Source organism: Taudactylus pleione, unplaced genomic scaffold, assembly GCF_031769625.1.
Source record: "Taudactylus pleione unplaced genomic scaffold, aTauple2 ptg000465l, whole genome shotgun sequence".
NCBI classification, from domain to species: domain Eukaryota; kingdom Metazoa; phylum Chordata; class Amphibia; order Anura; family Myobatrachidae; genus Taudactylus; species Taudactylus pleione.
Window position 1 is genome coordinate 960,866 of NW_028284867.1, and position 21,448 is coordinate 982,313.

Sequence of the window (21,448 nt, forward strand, 5' to 3'; positions counted from 1 at the left end):
TTTTGTGGGGAGCAATGTTGGGTTTTTTTCTGTTAGGCCAGCCAATGGGATTGTTTTATTCTTGTGGGGGCCAATGTAGTGTGTTTTTTATTCTTGTGGGGGCCAATGTAGTGTGTTTTGTTCCTGTGGGAACTAATGTAGTGTGTTTTTTCATAGTCCGCGCACACCGCATCGCTGGATAGTGTGCCTTGGCAATTTTAAAATCTTGTGTAGTGTGTCGCGAGTTAAAAAAGGTTGAAAATCACTGTCCTACAGACTTTGCAGCTTTTTCATAATCAGACGACTGGGCCTCTAATAAGATAATATATAAAAAAAAAAATTATTTCAAGTTAAGTTTAAATCACTATAAGGTCAGGGTTTAAAACATTTTAGTATGGCAAAGGCCCCCACCCGGCTACTTCTTGATGCTACCCGGCTGGAAATTTTTTCTGGGGAGAACACTGATTTGGTATCATGCCAGGAATTTATATAAAAAAGGTATGAGGTGTGAACAGATGATTTTAGCAAAATATTTCAGCAATTATTATTTAGTTTAAAAAAAAAAAAAAAAAAGGTAAACACACTCAACACCTGCTTCTCGCCGACTGATTACCGTAGGGAGGTGTGTCCAGTGTCAGCAGCAGGGTTGCAGCTCTGAGGTTAAACCGGGTTGGCTGGGGAGCGCAGACGGTGCGAGAGGCTGGTGCAAGGTATTCCCAGGACCATTTCAGCCGTCAGCCTTACTGTCAGCTCTTTCCCTGCGAGTCCTGAGTCAGCGGTATCGAGTGGCAATGCTCAGAGGGACTATTTCAGAAGCACTGCACTTCATTAGAGTGTTAACAGCTTCTCTCAGATGGAGACGTAATACGTCAAACTTTAAAAGGGGAGGAGGGAAAGAGGGAGGGGGGTTACGTAATACATTACAAAATGAGACTACATAATGATGAAACTTAGCAATTTTTACCCCATCCATATCGTGGAAACCCATGTGGAAATTTTTTGGAAGACCAAATAAAGGGATCATATTTAGAAATTGTGCAGTTTAATACAGAGTGATGGAGACAAGAGAATTGCTCTGGACAATAATAGGGAATTCAATTGAGAGCGATGTGTCGCTGCAATGCCGGCTGCGCAAATATCAGCCAGTTACGGTGGACTGTACGTTGCAGGTTTTCTTATGCATCTCTATGGAGTGTGAGGCATGGATGCGATGAGCCGTTCCGAAAAGGCAAATTGTGTCCATTGCGCTGAATTTAATTCCCAGTCTATGCAATTGTTCGGGACGCCCCCTGTTGATCATCTATCTACACGATTGGGCACCTAATGGAGCAATTCAATTGTTGCTCCGTTAGAACGTCTAAAGCCACAGGAGAAAGACACTTTCTCCCGCAGCCTCCTGAGGTGTGAGAGGAAATGTGTGAAAAGTCCGGTGGTTTGGACGCCCTACCCAGGACTTTATACTGGTTTAGCCGCTATACACGGCTAAAGTCGAATTAGACGCACCAAGTGCGATAATTAATGGGCGCCCAAATCAAATGAATTGCTCCGATGGACGCCCCAGAACAATTGACTTTCCCTGTGTCTCTAGACCCAGTACATTTGGGCGCAACATGTGCGATCAGTAATGGGTATCCAGTTACTCGCACCCACCGGCACAAACAGCTCAATATCGCCACTTTTGTTGTGATATTGGGCGAGAGGGCACAAGAAAACAATTGTTTTCACCCCAAAGTGTATGAAGGAATAGGAGCAGTTCTTATATTGACGAGCAGGTAGGAGCTTAATGAAATCTAAATTCCATCCGATGCAAAAATCAGGATTACCAGCCAAGTCATTGGGGCGATTCAATTCAGCGCGATGTGAATAGCACCAGGAAGGAGTTCCCAAAGCTATTCAATTTACTGCGCTGTTAATTCCGACTAAAACCATTATAAGTCGGAAAATGCCGTTTAACGGCATTCTCCGACTAAAGTGCTGCCTGCGAGAATGTTAGCACTGCGCTAAGAAAAAAAAAACAGCATCGCTGACGGTACTTTAGTTGGATTTCTGCTCGTAACCCAGGAGGTGAACTGAATCGCCCCCATTATGACCACATAACATAATACATACATTACATAAACGAACACAAATAAAAGAAAAGAATATATGTTTATCTATTCACTTACAACATAAAAGACAGACAAAAGCTATGTGCAAGTCGTCGTTGATTGGGGCCCATTAGCTCTGGGGTTCTTTGTAAGCTTATATCTAAATACAACATTTCAAAAGATTACAATTATAGGTCTATTGCCCATTTACCTAACAGACGCAGAAGCCAAGACAAGCAAATTATATATACACAATTACAGAATTAGGTTCATGAATTTAAGGAATAATCTAAAAATAGTGGGAACTGCTGACTCCATAGATCAGCGTTACTGTTTGGTAGTCCATCAAACACTTTTGATATAAATAGTCCTACTTATCCAGTTTTATCCATTCGGCAGAATAGTAGCATCATTGTTGGGTTCTTGTGACCAAGTGGGCACTCATTCAACAAAAACGATACACGTTATCTCATTAAATATAGGAATTCCATGTAACAGTGCACATGAAGCTGCCCAATGAAGGGATGAGCACAAGACATCTCTAAAACGGTCGCCTACGTAGAAGACTGGGGAACTTCGAGGAGACCAAATTTTGGCGCACAGGAATGAGTGCTAGGGGTGAGGCTCCCCTGTAAAACAAGAATGACGTTTGCTTAACGACAAGGACTTTTTGGAGGGTGGGAATCATTTGTTCTGAGAATTGAATACATTTTATTTTAGGGTCTTCTTTAAATTCTATTTCCAGCACGCAAATTATCTAATCTTTGGTTTAAAAAAAAAAAAAAAAAAACCTGAAAAAACAAAAAAAACCACACATGACTACATAGACAGCACATTAGCATGCTCTCAAAGAGGTTAAAGAGACAATCAGCTCTATGAAAAACTACAGGTTGGCCAAGGCAGAAATTTCAAACACATCCAATCAGTTTCTAAAGAGCAACTGGACAAAACAAGGGCTGTGCCCATCTGGCAGCCAGTGAGAGCTCTCAGGGGGGCAGAGCCAGTGAGAGCTCTCAGGGGGGCAGAGCCAGTGAGAGCTCTCAGGGGGGCAGAGCCAGTGAGAGCTCTCAGGGGGGCAGAGCCAGTGAGAGCTCTCAGGGGGGCAGAGCCAGTGAGAGCTCTCAGGGGGGCAGAGCCAGTGAGAGCTCTCAGGGGGGCAGAGCCAGTGAGAGCTCTCAGGGGGGCAGAGCCAGTGAGAGCTCTCAGGGGGGCAGAGCCAGTGAGAGCTCTCAGGGGGGCAGAGCCAGTGAGAGCTCTCAGGGGGGCAGAGCCAGTGAGAGCTCTCAGGGGGGCAGAGCCAGTGAGAGCTCTCAGGGGGGCAGAGCCAGTGAGAGCTCTCAGGGGGGCAGAGCCAGTGAGAGCTCTCAGGGGGGCAGAGCCAGTGAGAGCTCTCAGGGGGGCAGAGCCAGTGAGAGCTCTCAGGGGGGCAGAGCCAGTGAGAGCTCTCAGGGGGGCAGAGCCAGTGAGAGCTCTCAGGGGGGCAGAGCCAGTGAGCTCTCAGGGGGGCAGAGCCAGTGAGCTCTCAGGGGGGCAGAGCCAGTGAGCTCTCAGGGGGGCAGAGCCTCCCTGCAGCTCTACCTATTCTGTGTTAGAAGGGCAATAGCAGCATTATGTAAATGATATCTGGTCCATAAATTACACTGGAAGAATAAAGGCTTTAAGAACTGAATTGATTCTTGATCCTTATGGACCCAAAACTGTTAATATACGTGTAACAAATAAGATTGCACTCTAGGTTTTCACTTTAACCAATTCTCCGCGTCTATGCACTTTTCACCCATTATATTCAATTATATGAAATTCAGGCAAAGTACCATTGCGACGGCATGTGACCGGTGGCAACAGCACCCTACATTGCACATTTCACCATACACCCCCTTTGGGGTGTGCAGGTAAACGCGCCCAAACCATACGCCGAAATATGTAAGCTTACGTTGCATTTAACGGAATTGCTTTCTATGACGCAGTTACATGTTTCTCTTGACATCTGCTGCATTTTTCTTCCACTAATGCAGTTTTTACATTCAAGATAGGAGTTAATTTTTTTTTTTTTCATGTGTTGACTTGAGAAGACGTAAATTAAATATTAAATTCAAATACTGAAACTTCTTCCACATGTTGCAAATTCGATAATCTGTTCTGACACTTTTGTGAAGAACCCTCATTAAATGACCGTGGAACAGAAAACACACCATCCATAGTCTCTTAATTGGAGAAAAGGGCTCTAGCAGTTTGTAGTTATAAACCTAGCCTAATCCCCCGATGCCAAATGTTCCCAGTGGGTGTATCCGTGGAAGCAACATGGATACAACAGGAATACAGTCTCATAACACATAATTATTGTACCACACACACTACCTGTAACGTATTGCTCAGAGCACGTTTAACAGCTTCACGTGAAAAACTATTCATACAACTGTAAGGCAATAAGCATGGAACTACATAACGCAGTCATGTCTGACTAGACCGTCCAGTACCCTTATTAAAGGTGTACTTCAGCAGAATGCGGGGAGGGGGGCACAAATACTGGCCAGTTGTCTTTTTAAATATAAACAAGAAAGAGAAGAATTGTCTTTCACTGGTGCGCTGAAAGAATGAGTATAAAATATAACTTATTTCTTAATTACAATGTCTGCCTCTGCAGTGAAATATTAAAAGCAACATTAAACATACAAAAAAAAAAAAAAAAAAAAAATTGTGAAGTTGGTAAACATATAATAAAAGAAAATTAATTTTAAAAATTGTCTCGCTATCCTGTTCTTTACTTCTTATTGCTATTAACAGTATAGAGTATCATTGATCTCTAATATTGAATATGTGTGCATTTTGAAACAATTAGTAAAGTGTGGGGGGGTATATTGTTAAATCCCAGGTTATATTTATTTCAATTTATATTCCTAGTATATCTTTCCTAAATACAGACAGCTTAATTAAATTCCCACAGTAAAGCTGCATACACGTACAAACAATTTAGTAAATGAACGATTTTAGTAAATAATTTGCGTTCATTTTTTCCAAGGGAAAAATTAACAAATATAGTTTACTAAAATCGTTCATTTACTAAATGTAATGAACGATTTTTTTTTGATTTTTTTTAAAACTACAAACGATTTTTGCATATTCCCTTACTGAAAATCATTGAGTTGGCCAGTCTGACTGAACTACAAATGTGAACACGCATGAACGATAATCGTTCATAGTTTTAACTCAGCAGCCGGAATTCAATTGTTTTCGCGGCCCGCATCTCCCGCCTAAAGTGACAGGAGTTCGCGGGCCACTATGCAATTGTTCTAGATTTTCGTGCTGATCGCGCCCAAAGTGGTCGGGTTTAGCGGCGTAAAGCAGCTAAACCCGACCAAAGTGCTGGGCGCGATCGCGAAAAGTGATGTTTGGGCGCCCAAACATGTCACTTTTCACACATTTCAGCTCTCTCCCACCTGGGGCTGCGAGCTGAAATGTAGCGCTGTCAGCTGATCGTGCCCAACAGGAGCAAGAATTGAATAGCTCCGTCGGGCGCAATGGTGGCAGGAATCAATTGAATTCCGCCCAAAAAGTGAATGATTTTATCAACGATGAACGATATAGTTATCGATAATCGTTGTGTATGCGCACTTTCAAGGCAGCGTTTTGAGAGACAAAAAAAAAAGGGAAGAAGGTCTCAACTAGATTTTAGATGCAAGTGTTTCAAAATAAAAATATGAAGTTAAAGATTCCTGGAGAACTTTAAAAGACATGACAAAAATATCTGCAAAAGCATGCAACATGGGCTTACTTAAGGGAAGCAATACAAAAAGATGTGGTGTGGAAGGATGGCTCTATTATCACAAGAATCTTATGAAGTGACGAATGAATTCAGACGACCCCCCCAAAAAAATAATGTCTTATTACTTAGCTCAAACATAGCAGATAGGTTTCAGATTTCTTAGGATTTTGTTGCGGAGTTGAGGTGTATAATCGATGGGACATAAAAGGAGACAATAGCATGGTGTGTGAACCGAATGGTGTTAAATAGGTGACCAAAAATGGTAATGTAATGATAATGAATAGATGGAGCGTACCCACTCACCCTCTTCAGAGTAGGGAGAAACTCCTATAACAAAAGGTATCTTTTTTTTTTTTGGAAAGGTCTTGTTACTACTTAGCAACCGCCACAAATTAGGAGGACATAATTCTGCACAGTAATAGCCTTGTAAAGGCCGCTCGCGTACCTCACTTACAGCAATAAATAATGTTACACGCTTATCAGGGTTTCTTTGAAATATTCAGTGCAGTGATAAACCTACGCGAGTATCGGTACGAACTACAGGTTGAGTCTCCCATATCCAAAATACCCCTGGTCCCAAGCATTTTGGATAACGGAATATTCCGTATTTTGGAATAATTGCATATCATAATGAAATATCTTGGGAATTGGACCCCAACATACACACATACTGCATGTATGTGTTACATACACCTTATACACACAGCCTGCAGGTAATTTTATACAATATTTTCATTAATTTTGTGGCTCAAGCAAAGTTTGTGTACAGACATTAAATTCATTTATGATTCATATACACCTTATACACACAGCCTGAAGGTCATTTAATACAATATTTTTAATAATTTGTGCCTTAGACAAAGTTTGTGTACATGGAACCATCAAAAATCAAAAGGTTTCATTATCTCAGTTATGCCAAAATAATTTCGTATTTCGGAATATTTGAATATGGGAGACTCAACCTGTACTGTATGTATAGACGATCTTATAAAAGGTATCTTTTCTCCTCAATAAAATGATGGATCCTTCTTATTACAGTAGGTGTAAGAAATGTATTTGTACAAGATATTACTGTAGGTGCCGAATTGTGAAACTCGCAGGGGCAAAATCATTAACACAATTCAGCCCCAAGCAAAAGGTTTCCCAGTAGCTGGGGCAGCTCATGTGAGTACCTTTTGTTATTTTACATCTCACCTAATTCCAGCCAAAACAAAAGCTCTTGTTTCTGATGGAAAGATCCTTTGTAAAGCCCAGAAGACAAAAAGACATGAAACAGAATTTAATGGCAAGTGTTACAGAAGTTCAAAATGTTCCTTGATACTAAATATTTTGTTCCGAGAACCACAGGGCTATCAGAAGTACAATACAGGCCAGGCAACAGTTTGCATATTTTTTTGGGAGAGGGGAAATGTGCAAGATTCATATAATTAGAACATGTAACCCTTACCCCACCTCACTTACCCCGCTCTATAAGCGGATAACGTTTAGGTCATTGGATTTGAACGAAGATGCGCAAACTGATTTCAGTGTTGATTAAAGACAGCATCATCATCATCTAAAGGGGGGCATCCACTACACGATTTTAGCAGGCGACTGAACGATAACGACGTCGTTATCGTTCAATCGTTTAAAAATAGTTTATAAATCGTGCAGTGTTTGGTCATTAACGATCAATGATGCGCACTCCCGCTGGTCGTTTGATCATCTTGTCAGTCGACTGAACATGCAGGTCAATTTCACTTGATCTATTAAAGATAGTTTGCAAATCGTTCAGACTGAAAGATAAAATAGTTTCGAGATTGGACAGGGAGTAGATCGTCTACTGGATGTGCCCCATTAATCTACCAAAGCGTCCAGCCATAGACAGAGGGCTTCTTGTGGTCAGTTCCCTGAAGGCAGCACAACCCGCTGGATGGTCAAAAGCTGCAGGCACTGTAAACGTGTATATACATAACCCTTGCAGAAAAAGGAGGGTATGGGGTCTCCAATTTGAAAACATGATCAATGTTCTCTTTTAAAGACAACAAAATTAAAACCCTCCTCACACAGGGCCCGATTCATAGGCAGGCGCTAACGGAGGTGCGGCTGCGATTTATTTGGGATATGCAGCTGCGACAATATGCTCATGCAACTTGCAGCCTTTCACATATGTACTTGCGAGCACCGGACAGTGCAAGCTCCGAGACGCCCACTTTCAATGCCCGTGAACGGTGCAAATCCGCCGGTGGGCTCAAACACTCCACCATCGCAATCACCATCAACACTTAAGTGAACACAAATATGCGCTCTAGTGCGTATTTTACCCGGCATCGAGGACCAGGGAAATCACATTTTGGGTGGGTCCCCGGGGACGTGCTCTGCTGCAGCCAATTCCTGGCTCCCCATTAAATGATGGTTAGGCTGCAGGGAATAAAAAGCGGACGACCTCTTTGGCGCCTTTAGTGTCATGCTGCGGCACTATAGGGAATGGCGTGAAGACTATGGCCCCTGCACCCAGCGAGGACATCCTCCGGTAAGTGTAATTGGGTGGGTAGCGGCTTAATTAAAAGCGGGTGACTGGGGCTCCGGGCCGAGGCAGAGCGGCTGTACAAGGGTGCTGTGCGGCCACCATGAGTGTTTGTGGGGGAGGGTCTCTCCCTCTGCCCCAGCCCCTCCCCATATATGCCTGTGCCCGCCCAACCTTTGTGCGCATCTGTCCGCTTTCCCGTATCTGCGTGCCTCTGATTGGGGAGCACTACTCCTTTAATTTATACTGGGCCCCACCTATTCTGATGTAATCCTGCTTGCACCCTGCATCCTTGTAGCCTGGCAGTGCTGCATGCTTCATGGGATTTAGCTGCCAAACTGTTAGATTTACAGAAAACCTTAATTTAGATGGGACCCAGAAAAGGTCAGGTCGGGCCCAGATTTTGCTAAACTGAAGGGGTTACTGGGACCCACATTTCTTTGGGCTCAGCACAATCACAGACCCAATGACAGGCGCAGTGTCTCCTCCTGAACTTTCCCTAAACGTGGCCTCTGTGGCTCTGCGTTTGAGAACGCAGCCAGGAACAGTCCCATCACACACCTATGAGGCTGCCTTTTTTTCTAGCAATCGCTTCCCTCTGCCTCCCAGGAATGCCTGGGGCTTGCTGCTGTCAGCTCAAATGGGAGCGATCGCATACGCAACTGCGATCTGTCCGTACACTCAGTGGTACGCATGCGCGGTAGGAGTTCCCAGGACTTTTCGCATATGAGCAGTAGCAAATAATCGCTCAACTGCCCACAGACGTATCTCTAGCTCAGTGAATCATTCTATGCATGCCCGGCTGTCTGTCCATTACCCCCGGCTGTGCCGCAGGGAGGCTCTAAGCCGGACGCACCCTGAGATGTTATTACCAACGGGCGCCGCGTTAGCCGGAGGCTAGAGTTCTCTTCTGAACTCCAGGTTCCGCCTCTCTCCATGTGCACTATGGGAAAGACGTCATGACGTCTCTCCCATAGTTCCGAGGAGCAGCCGGGCGGACAGGACGGCGGCGGATGCAGGAGCGGGGATTAAGGTAAGTGGGGTTTTTTTGTGCAAGCGGCACTACAGGGCCTGTGTCCTTACAGCTCACTATTCTGTAGCTCTTTTTTTTGGACTCTTAAATGATTCCACTTATCACATATCAGGAGAGGTGTTTATATATTATATACAGCACAACCAGCTGTAATGATTCAGTAGGACAGTGCATTGTATGATCACTTTGAATTTGAGGGATTTTTATTTTATTCTTTTTTTTTTTTTTTTAAATGGCCAAAACTCGGTCCTTGAGATCTACCAACAGTTCACGTTTTCCAGGTCTCCTCACAGAATCACAAGGGAAATAATTAGTTCCACCTGTGGATCTTTCAAAATGTGTCAGTGAGTAATGACTACACCTGTGCACCTGCTGGGTGACCTGGAAAACGTGAACTGTTGGTAGATCCCGAGGACAGAGTATGGCCACCACTGACTCTCAGTCTCTGGCCTTGAATATGTAAACCAACTAAAAAAGGACTTCCACTGAGGAATAATGGATTACAAAATTAATTAAAAACCATCACTGCAATGTGAGAGACTGGAAGTAGTTCTACCTCATCCCCATGTAAGGCAAAGTGTGGGCCTATTTGGGCTCTGGTTCTTGGTGAGCTATGACTGAAAGGTGGTCTCCAGGTGAATAACAAAGCCTCACACCTCTGCACAGAAAGAGTGCGTATCTTCTGGAATATCGTATATACTCCTATTAATGACTGCTGTGTTATTTATCCACAATAAACTCCCTGTTGGACTTGAATGCAGTCTGCTGCCTGCTGGACTTGTAGCCAGAGCTGTAACTAGACATTTTGGGCGCTATTCAATTGTTGGCGCTGGCAGCTGTCCCCCTCTTCACGCCCGATGGCGCTATTCAATTGTTGCTCCCGTCGGGTGCGAACAGCGGCCGGCATTTCAGCTCGAACCCCCCACGGGGGTGGCGAGCTGAAGTGCGCATGAAGTGACCCGTTTGGGCATCCAAATGGCACTTTTCGCTATCACGTTCAGCACTTTGGTCGGGTTTAGCAGTTTTACGCGGCTAAATCCGACCTCTTTGGGCGCGATAATTGGAGTCAATTGAATAATAGCCCCGCGAACTCACGTCACTTTAGACGGGAGATTGGGCATGATAAAACAATTGAATACCGCCCTTTGATGCCCTGGGACAGCAAGAGCTTCGCTTCTCTCCAAACTTTTTAAAATCGGACGTTAGGCGCACATCTGAAAACGGGGCATGGCCTCTCAGCTCGGGCAGTTTTTATCACTATGGGTGACGGGTCCAGCACTCCCAGGGATGCTGGGCTGACCATGGCCTCTCCTGCACTCTCATTATATTACATTATGAGCCCCCATCACTACTGCTGGGCGGCTGTTCCAACTCTGTTATCTTTTCTATAAAGACGTTCATCCATATGTTCTCTTTAATTCTCCCTCCATCCAATTTCCTTCTAGATATCAGACATCGATCATTATCCAGAAAATACTTTCTATCGCCACATATCGGAGCAATACAAATTCTACCACTGCAATTTAGCATACTGGCTGGCAGTGGTTCCCTCTTCACATGGGTGACCCGGCTATGGGCAGACAGACACACGCACACACACACAGTCTCAGACAGTTTCATAAAGGCAGAAAATGGACTAAATGTATCTCTCAAAAACAAAACACTGTACATGAACACTGCAGACACTATTTTTGAAGACAGGGGTGCAAAATAATTTTTTGGCTTGCAAAGTTGTACTCATTTGAATTGGCCACAGTATGATGTTCAGTTGCCCCGAAAAACTGAACATTGTAAACAAAAAAAAAAAAAAAAAAAGGAGCCTTTTTGCAGTTATGCCAAACATAGCAGAAGTGTCCCCCTTTCAGTGTAAAATCACTAAAGTTGGGGGTGTGGTGATGACATGTAGGGGGTCTATCCTTGCCACATAAGGGACACGGTATAAAACATTAGTCTCATATTCACCTCTGCAACCCCTGTAAAATGCAATATTGAACTTGCGTCCTCATGCAGCTTACATACTTATTACAACATAAACGCATAACAAAGAGTATCTGTATATCCCACCACAAGGCAAGAGTTGTGGCATCATTAATCATTGTAACTCGGCGACAGTGAATGCCAAACAAGTTCCTGCACGGTCCGATTTCCATGGCTCCGTGCACGGTATAGTGGGAGACGCAATGATGTCCCTCCTTGCACATTCCAGAAGACCGGAGGCAGACAGTCACGCGGACTCAAAGAAGGAGCTAAGCGCACCGCTAATGTAACAGGCGCCACTGCAGGCGCCCGGCAATAGGAATTGCAGTGGTGGCAGGTGAGCATGGCAGGTTCTGCCCCCAGGGGACATCCCGACCTGTGTGAGTACCAGCTGCACCACTCTCCTTACCGCCCTGCTTGTAATAGCTACATTATGTAAAAAAGCCAAAAGGAGCTAGACATCACTGCACTTCACCTGACAGGTAAGTTCTAGTGTTCATTCTAGCACCCTGTACCTGTCACAACCTGTGCAGTTCCTCTTTCCTGCCTAGAGTGTTGCTCTCTGCTCTGGTGCTTCTAGCACTCAGCTGATGCAACAAACGTTTGAGATACAGACCAGAGTGTGCTAGTAGCACCAGAGCAGAGAGCGACACTACAGGCAGAATAGAGGAACTGCACGGGTTGTGCAGGGTGCTAGAATGAACACTAATTTGTTATCTTGAACAACAAAATATCAGTGATGCCAAATGAAGTATGCCACCGGTTTATCGTTCTTAATGAAGCACATACAGTATAAAAAAAAAAGTGCTATATACAAATTACATTACAAAAGAAATAATGAATATTTATCACATATTACAGATGAGTCCTTATACAGCTTTTCTCCAGTCACACCAAAAAGTCTCTCTCGGCGCGCCAGGTCCCGTGAGAGACTGATAGCGCCCGGGCTTCTTTTCTTGCCAAAAATGCATCAGTCGTAATGCGCAGTGACTAGGACGCACCAGCGGACTGTGCCGATTAATTTGCTATGCGATGCGACGTGTGCTGTATATTAAGTGATACAATGTAGCGGCCACAACTTTATCCATTCCAACTTCCGTGGTGCTTTACGTACATAGTGTTCACTCTGCCCGGCGTCTTACCTAGAGAAACGGCGCATTTGTGCCCGCCTTCGGAGCGTGCGCCCAAAAAGGGTGGGGGAAAAGGGTGGGTGTCTTAAAGACACGTCCTCTCTTCGCCACTCTTGGGGCCATGCCCGGCACTAACGGACATGCCAAGCTGCCCCCAAGTGCTGCTATCAGTGTGAATGGACGCTGGGCGCTAGCAGAGCAGCACGTGACCTGGCGGCTCACTCACGCCAGGCAAGTCTCTCTGCGTGGTATAATGAGGCTCAATGTATGAGGACACATCTATACAATGTATGAATAATATGAATTGATAATAAAACAAAAGTCACATTTACTTTCTCTCACAGAGACGCACTCATTGTGTTATCAGGGCCATACGGTGCCTGGGGCTAGAGATCCCCAGGACTTCACTTTCCGTGTGTGTCCAATTATCGCCTGGATGTCCCACCCAGTCATCGCAGAAAAAACATGTCAAGTCCACCTGAACGTCACAGCAAGTATCCCTGGTGTAATGCATCCTCTATAGGACAAACGATGTCACTTAAGTCATTAGTAGACCAAGGGCGGTATTCAATTGTTGCGCCCCAGTACCCGCCCAACATGAGCTATTCAATTGTTTCTCCTGTTGGGCGCGATCAGCTGCCGGTGCACCATTTCAGCTCGCCGCCCCAGCGGGGTGAGAGTTGAAATGGGTGAAAAGTTACATGTTTGGGCGCCCAAACATCACTTCTCATGGCCAACGCTTTGGCCGGGGGTAGCCGCTTTACGCGGCTGAACCCGACCACTTTGGGCACGACCAGCGCAAAAAACTGAAACAATTGAAGAGCGCCCCGCAATCTCCCGTCACTTTAGATGGGAGATCGGGCACGCTATAACAATTGAATACCGCCCAAGAAGGCAGAATATATACATTTCAGTCTGTGAGGCAATGATAACAGGAACACCTGAGAGCAGCGCCTCAATACAGGTGTGAGGACATGAGATGTGTGTTACAAATGTATTTGCCGCACCTCAGTCCTCGCAGCGTTTAATTAACTCTTTAGCCCTGTGTGTTCCCCTTCCCGTCTCCTAGTGTATGTGTGATCATTCTCTGGACACACATTTCCATGATCAGATATATTAATTACTGTAAGAATGGCAGGAAATGTAATGTTTAGTACTGTCTAGCTCTTGATGTTAGCCTGGTCCATATGACTGTGCTATTCATAACCAGTAGAGCAAAAAGACCCCCTAAGTTAATTCCCTCCTCCCCAGGGGACGCTCAGGATTTACTCCTCTTTTAATTTGCCTGTTTTGTGCCTGACTTGAATCTGGCAGACTGAACGGAATCAACCCAGCAGGTGTTTGTCAGGGAAGTAATATCTGGGGGAGGTAGGAGGTAAGGGACGTGCACCAATCAGGAAACGGTGCAACTCCCCTGGGTGGTCACAATATTGTGGGAAATTGGAAAATTTCAAAAGAGGTTACCGAAGGCAACTCCACATGTTAGTCGCTGACTTTGGCTAAGAGACCTCGCTCTGCCAAGGTGCTAGCGGAACATATCACCAGTTCTATGTGGACTTATACTTTGGAAATTTTGCAAGGACCTATACGCTGTTCACTGTTGTGTGTTCTGTGATTAGCTTCTACTGTATGGGATCCTGGAAACACTTGGTTGGGCCCAGGGACTATCACTGCTGTGTGATCTCTGATAGTTTCTACGTGTGGGGTCCTGGAAACGATTGAGTGGACATACGCTATTCACTGCATGTGTGATCAGTGATAGTTTCTACTGTGGGGACTGAGGGTCTCTAGCTATTTTGTGGAATTGTTCTGGGACGTTATACTCTACTGGGACTGCCTCTGTCCAGACTACTACCTGTTTATTGCTTGTCCATACATATTATCTGTTGCTGCGGAAAAAAAAAACATCACTTTGGTTTCATCTGCTCGGTGTCTGGGTGATTGAGAGAACCCCGTATCCTCACAACAGGTAAAACCATAATTACAACATAAAAGTTTTGCAGAGGGAACATGCAGAAATAAAAAAAATTCTAAAATCAGCTGACATATAGGATCTCAGACCTATACATTATAATGCTTGTTAAAACAGATTATTTTTTTGTAAATGCAATTTGTGAAAATAAATTAAAATTACCAATCTTTTTTTATGGGAAAATAAGAGATGTATATGCGAAAACAGCGGCCCTGTCCTACATCGAATGCTTCTTGAAGCCAAAACACAAAACCTTGCCCTCTCTTTTACGCACATTTCCAAGCAGGGCCTCAAAGTCTCCCTGCAGAATAGAGCACCATAATGAGGTCTCACTCATAGGACTCCAGTGTAAAGTAACAAACAAACGGCGCACTGTAATGAGGGCCACAGGCTATGCAGGAGCAAACACTTGTCAATGTGCATGTACTGGTCCATTAGTTCAAGTCACTTGTAGGACCATCAATGTTAGCCTAGTAAGGGCACCTTAGGGTCAATTCGATTATGCACGATGCAGTGTGCATCAGTACAGTACATGGGGTATTTCCTAAATTGCGCATTTTAATATGCACCCCCTATGGAGCCGAGAACTAAACTAAAATGTGCACTGTTAAGAGACGATAAAGGGTACCGTTGGCAGCGTTCTAAGAGCACATCGTCCCTGATCGAAACACCCCTCTGAGAACGTGTGCTGAACACAAAACGAATGCCTAGATTTGTTGGAGAAAATGTAAAATGCAAGTAATCAGTGTTAGGGCGGATTAATTGTTTCCAGCCCCCATCGCGCCCGATGGAGCTATTCAATTGTTGCTCCTGTCGGGCGCGGTCAGCTGCCAGCGCTCCATTTCAGCTCGCATCCCCAGAGTGGTGCGAGCTGAAATCGGCGAAAAGTGACTCAATTGGGCGCCCAAATGGCACTTTTCGCGATCGCGCCCAGCACTTTGGTCGGGTTTAGCCGATTTATGCGGGAAGCAATCGGGAAGCCGACTGCCTATATACCGGCAGCCGGCTTCCCGACTGTCTTATCCCGGCAAGGGTGAAATGCTGGGCGTCTAGATGTAGACGCCCGCATTTCCCCGACGCCGGGAGACCGGCATCACAATCGTAGTGATGCCGGGCGCCGCGAGCAGACAGCCGCAGGGGGGGAGGGTTAGGTTTATGGCTCCCGGGGGGGACTTAGGGTTAGGCACCCCCCGGGAGGGTTAGGGTTAGGCATCCTCCGGGGGGACTTAGGGTTAGGCAGTGGGGAAGGGGGTGGTTAGGGTTAGGCACCCCTAAGGAGGGTTAGGGTTAGGTTAGTGGATACTTACCCATCCACGATCGGGATTTCTAGCGCTGTCGGGCTTCCGCTGCTTCGCACTCTGCTCCTGTCGGGCTGTCGCTGACGGGAATCGAACCACCGGCCATGCAGCCGGCGGTATTTCATACCCATTCCATTTATGCGGCTAAACCCTACCAGCTGCAACAATTGAATAGCAGCCTGCGATCTCCCGTCACTTTAGACGGGAGATCCGGGCCGAGAAAACAATTGAATTCCGCCCAAAGAAAGCATCAGTAAAACCAGTCTGTGGCCAAGCTCACTTACTACATAGTAAAAAGAGAAAAAGTTAAAATAGCACAAAGTAGACAGATCAGCAGACAGAGAAGTGAAGAACTTGCCCCCTAAACCTGATGAAAGTGCAGAAGAGTCCTCAGCTCACTTGACACTTAGGACACCTGAGAGTGTGCGTGACAATAGGGAGTCACCTCGGTGACAATTGCTCATCACAAGCATAATTGACACTAATAACAATTTTTGTTTTGTAAAATAGTGCACACATGAGTCAGCAAACATTACCTGTATTATTTCCATTATTCCTCCCTACTTTACTTTTTATTTTTTGTAAATGAGAACGAAAATCAGTATTACATGACGCCTGTAAATGACATCAGTACAAGAATATACATAATCATATATAAAAACACGGAATACCTCAGATCCCAACGTATACTTATAACGTTCATTACAGAACCTGGCAATCGGCTGTTGTGTGTCAGAGCAATTCTGCACCACCGAGAAAGAAGAGGTCACCTCATCGGGAAATCAGCATCAGTTGTGGTTATCAAATTGACAATAGGGGAGACCCATACAAGTATCCCTCAAATGAGGGTCTTTTCTTTTTAAAGCAGGACATTTTCTGAGCAGTTAACAGAATGGAAGGAACAATGAATAGTAATGGTCATCCTAGCACTCTGCGCCTGTCACAAATGATGCAGTTCCTCTTTCCTGCCTGGGGTGTCACTCTCTGCTCTGGTGCTTCTAGCACACTCCGGTCTGTATCTCAGCAGTTTGTTGCATTCAGCGGAGTGTCCTAGAAGCACCAGTCTAAACATAGAACGCTTTTTTGCTTTATATACTAGCATTTACTCTAGGTCCAGCGCCGGGCAGGGTGCCAGACCTAGAGAAAGGGCACTTCTGCGAGCACCGTAGGCATGTGCGAAAAGGGGTTGTGTCTTTATGACAGATCACCTTTTCGTTACTCTTGGGGGTGTGCCCGGTACTTACAGATACGCCGGGCAGCCCCTAAGCGCTGTGGTTTTCCACACCCGCGGGCTGTTTCAACAGGGCACTGCACCGAAGGGCAGGGTGCTTTCTGCCCTTTAGAAATAGGGCGCGGCGCCCCGCTAAAATAGCCTAGCCGGAACGCTATATACACACAGCCTGAAGATAATTTAATACAATATTTGTAATAATGTTGTGCACTTTAAGTTTTTGTACATTGGGCTTGATTCAATTGAACGCAAATTAAATAGCGCCGGAAGGGAGCTCCCGGAGTTACTCAATTCAGCGAGCTGTTAAGTATTTCTTCTCGCACCCCTCCAGGGGTGCGAGCAGAAATCCAACAAAGGTACAGCTGCAATGCTGTTTTCTGCCCTTAGTGTGGTGGAAACCGCATCACGCTGGGCAGTTTAGTCGGAGAATGCCCATTCTCACGACTAATCACCCTGTTTAAGGCACGAGAGAACGGGCATTCTCCGACCTAACAGCGCGCTGAATTGAATAGCTGCGGGAGCTCCCTCCCGGCATTACTTAATTTGCATTCAATGGAATCGAGCGCATTGAAACATCAGAAGCAAAAGGTGTCACCATCTTGGTCTGCTCAAAAAAAAAAAAATCTGTATTTCGGATTATTAGGATATGGGAGACTCAACCTGTATATTTTTTATAACGCTTACAGCAAAAGTCCAACGATCCTCGTATGCTCAGAAAATTTTGCACGCGGCACCTCCATAGATTAATTTCTCCCATGTGATTGGGGGAGGGGGGGGATCCCCCCTCCACTGACCTTTAGTCTGTCAGCACAGGAGCTACAGTCACCTGGAAAAGTGCTTATATGACAAAACCCCTCACAGTTAGATAGGATCTTACATGACAGGTCACCTGCGCTGCACCTCCTCAGCTGGTATAGGCTATTGGTAACCGAAAACATTTTCTTTATTGCCCTCTCTGAGGTCCAACCTCTTTTTTATTCAAATTTAAGTGTTCGATCCATGGTCATTCTTTTACCTCCAGTATGTTAATTTCGGTTGCGATTACGCTGAGCTACCAAATGTTTTATTTTCCCAGATCTTCAGTACATTCATCACCAATGACACACACAAAACATTCAAATTCCTTACGAAAACCATGCCCAAACTTCCCTGTATCGCTCATCAATAGCCAGGAGAAGGTCTTACCCTTGGAGCAGACGTTGGGACAAAAGAACCTAGAATTTAAATAGCCAAGAAATTGTGCTGCCAATGAGATTAGTAGAAAGGACTCCCCCAAAAGTCAGGAAACAACAATATTATTATTATTGTATTTTTTAGACACAGGGGATACCTTGTTACCAGGAGTGGTCTTGCATTGCCTTACAGGAAGCATGAATACATAAACACGATGGGAAAGCTGATCAATTTAAACAGCAATAATTATATAGTGCACTGTTGCCTTGAAGCTCAGATCATATACCACCAGCAAGAGAAATTATACACAGCCTTCATTGCTACTTGAATAAAGAAGCTGAGTAGTCGCCAAAAAAAAAAAAAAAGACCCGCAATTCAGATTTTTGTTTGCAACAAAAATAAGGATTTGAACTAAGCCAAGGACCCCCCTAATGATTGAAATCAGCACCTGCTGCATAGAGCATCCAGTGACCAAAGAGATGCTAGCAACCTATCGGCATTGATTTAGTGCATGTAAGCTAAATTAAAAGCACGTTTCCAATTGGTTGCTTTGGGTTACTAAATCTTTCTTAGTAAATGGTCCCACAGATTCTATACACTCAATTTTCTAAAGACAGCTCAGAGTGGGGTTTTAGGATTTCCCTGTGCCTGAATGTGGCCCAATAAGTCATATGTGCATTATCAAGAAAAATCTCGGAGCACTCTTAGTATCCCCAAAGGACAGGACATTTAGAACGGTGAAAAGCGACCTGATGTTTTTAGGGGTCGCATTACGTGGTGCGCTAAACGTCACAATGGCCACATACTAATCTTATTCTCAGTAAAAAAATTAAAATACATTTACTCAAACAAATAACACAAGCCATAAGCTATAATGGGATGATAAAACAGGAAGAAACGGGGGCTCAAGGGGCAACCTACTGCCCCCTCGTCAATTTAGACAATACCCCCAAAGTAACCAGTGTCAATAATGCGAGTAACCAGTGTCAATAATGCGTGCCTCGGCAATACTCACATAACGCCATACTCTTAAACATAACATTACAGACCAACTAGAAATAAAGATCTAGGGTGCATACAGCTCTTTATACGGAGAAATAGGAGTTGTAAATCAATAATAACCTATGCCATGTAAGGAGGGATAGCAGGACTCATGTCTTCCAAAATGTGTGAAAATAAAAGCTAAATGCAAATTCAACTATTAGTTCTGCAACTTTTCCAAGAGACGGACTAAACAACATGGAGGACGGCGGCCATTATTACCATTTCTCCCCATTTAAAATGGTATCGGCTTCACCTGTCCACCCAAGAGAATATGAAAAGCGAGCGTCCGATCTGCTTCATACGTTAACTAAAATGGGATATTTATACATGTATGCATTCATTCACAACAGTATGATACCAGTCTATAATGGACAGAAGAATAAAAAAAAAAAAATTATTAAAAAAAGTCATAAACGCAAGATACACCCACCAGACAGGTACTAGGACATTTCTATTACACTGACAACAACAAGAGGTGACGCATTATTATTATTGACACCTAAAAGGATTCAGGCGAAAGACTGTAAGCTCTCTGGGACAGCTCCCCCCTATGCCACCTCTGGAGGGAGGGGAAGAGGATGATTTATATATATATATATATATATATATATATATATATATATATATATATATTCTTACATCCAAGCAGGGTCTATATGTACATAACATTTATAGTCACAGAAACAGATGATTTTCATATGTCAGACTGTTTCATATCCATGAGAGTATTTAAAACCAGGGGGCACAATAAGAAGTCCAATGTCATGACAGACAAGAATGATGACATATACACGATAATGTCATGACATACTCTGTAGAAACAATATATTACAAATAATAAGATGTCTTGAAGTGCACAGAATATGTCATAACCTACAACACCCTAGAATGACATGACACACAATAATATCATGACATGTTCACAGTCACAGCATTTACCCTCACAATCATGCCATGATGTGCAGAGAATAAGACATGTCGCGACAGACAATAACACACAGCTCCCTATAATGACATGACAGACACAATAATAATTAGGGCACGACATGCACACGCAATGATATGTCACGACATGACACGATATTGACAATAACACAGGACATGGTCCTGAGCAGCCTCTCACTGACAGGACCCCGCTGGGTCTCGGGTGCTCTCACCTCCTCCGGGTAACCCCCGCCCGCTGACATCTCCCCGGCTCCGCTCAGGCTCCCAGCCTCGGACTCCAGGTCCCCGTTGAGCAGTGAGGGCCCCTCGGCCGATCCCCCGCTTAGCGCCGCCATCTTGAAGTGATCCGGAGCCCTCGGGAGCACGCACGGAAGGTTAGGGTAGCGCGCGCGCGCGGCCGGCACCAGCTCCCCCCGCCCCCTGTCCGTGCTGCTGCTGCAGAAACAGAGGAATAAGGGAGGGTCGAAGGGGACGTACGAGGAGGGGGGAGCGCGCTCTCTCGGTCCGCTGGCCAATCGCTGAAGGGGAGGGGCGTACCCCACTCCGGTGCAGGTGACGTCAGACAAGGGGAACCCTCGCTGATTGACTCCTCCCCCTGCTCAGGTGCAGTGAGCGCGCTCCCGCGGCGGCCCTGACGTCAGAAATCTCCTCTCTCTCTCGACTCTCTCTTCTACACGTCTTGACTGTGAGGGGGGCAGAGAGACGAGCTAAATATATCTACACAGGCAGGTGTACCTACACAGGGACAGAGGCAGGACCCATAGGTACAGAAAGATACAGGTGTATACACAGGCAGGTGTACCTACATAGTAACAGAGGCAGGACCCATAGGTACAGAAAGATACAGGTGTATACACAGGCAGGTGTACCTACATAGTAACAGAGGCAGGACCCATAGGTACAGAAAGATACAGGTGTATACACAGGCAGGTGTACCTACATAGTAACAGAGGCAGGACCCATAGGTACAGAAAGATACAGGTGTATACACAGGCAGATGTACCTACACAGGGGCAGAGGCAGGACCCATAGGTACAGAAAGATACAGGTGTATACACAGGCAGGTGTACCTACATAGTAACAGAGGCAGGACCCATAGGTACAGAAAGATACAGGTGTATACACAGGCAGGTGTACCTACATAGTAACAGAGGCAGGACCCATAGGTACAGAAAGATACAGGTATATACACAGGCAGGTGTACCTACACAGGGACAGAGGCAGGACCCATAGGTACAGAAAGATACAGCTGTATACACAGGCAGGTGTACCTACATAGTAACAGAGGCAGGACCAATAGGTACAGAAAG

General features: G+C 45.0%; 1 protein-coding gene across 3 annotated transcripts in view; it reads right to left on the bottom strand.

Annotated features, from left to right (window-relative positions):
• BRAF (B-Raf proto-oncogene, serine/threonine kinase) overlaps positions 1 to 20,534 on the bottom strand; it is a 68,856-nt gene extending 48,322 nt beyond the window's left edge. For all 3 annotated transcript variants that reach the window (XM_088448787.1, XM_088448788.1, XM_088448786.1), the window contains exon 1: positions 20,351 to 20,534. In XM_088448787.1, the coding sequence (XP_088304913.1) occupies positions 20,351 to 20,473 (123 nt within the window). In that variant the 5' untranslated portion in view covers positions 20,474 to 20,534. The remainder of the gene's footprint in view (positions 1 to 20,350) is intronic.
• Between the last annotated feature and the right edge of the window lie 914 nt (positions 20,535 to 21,448).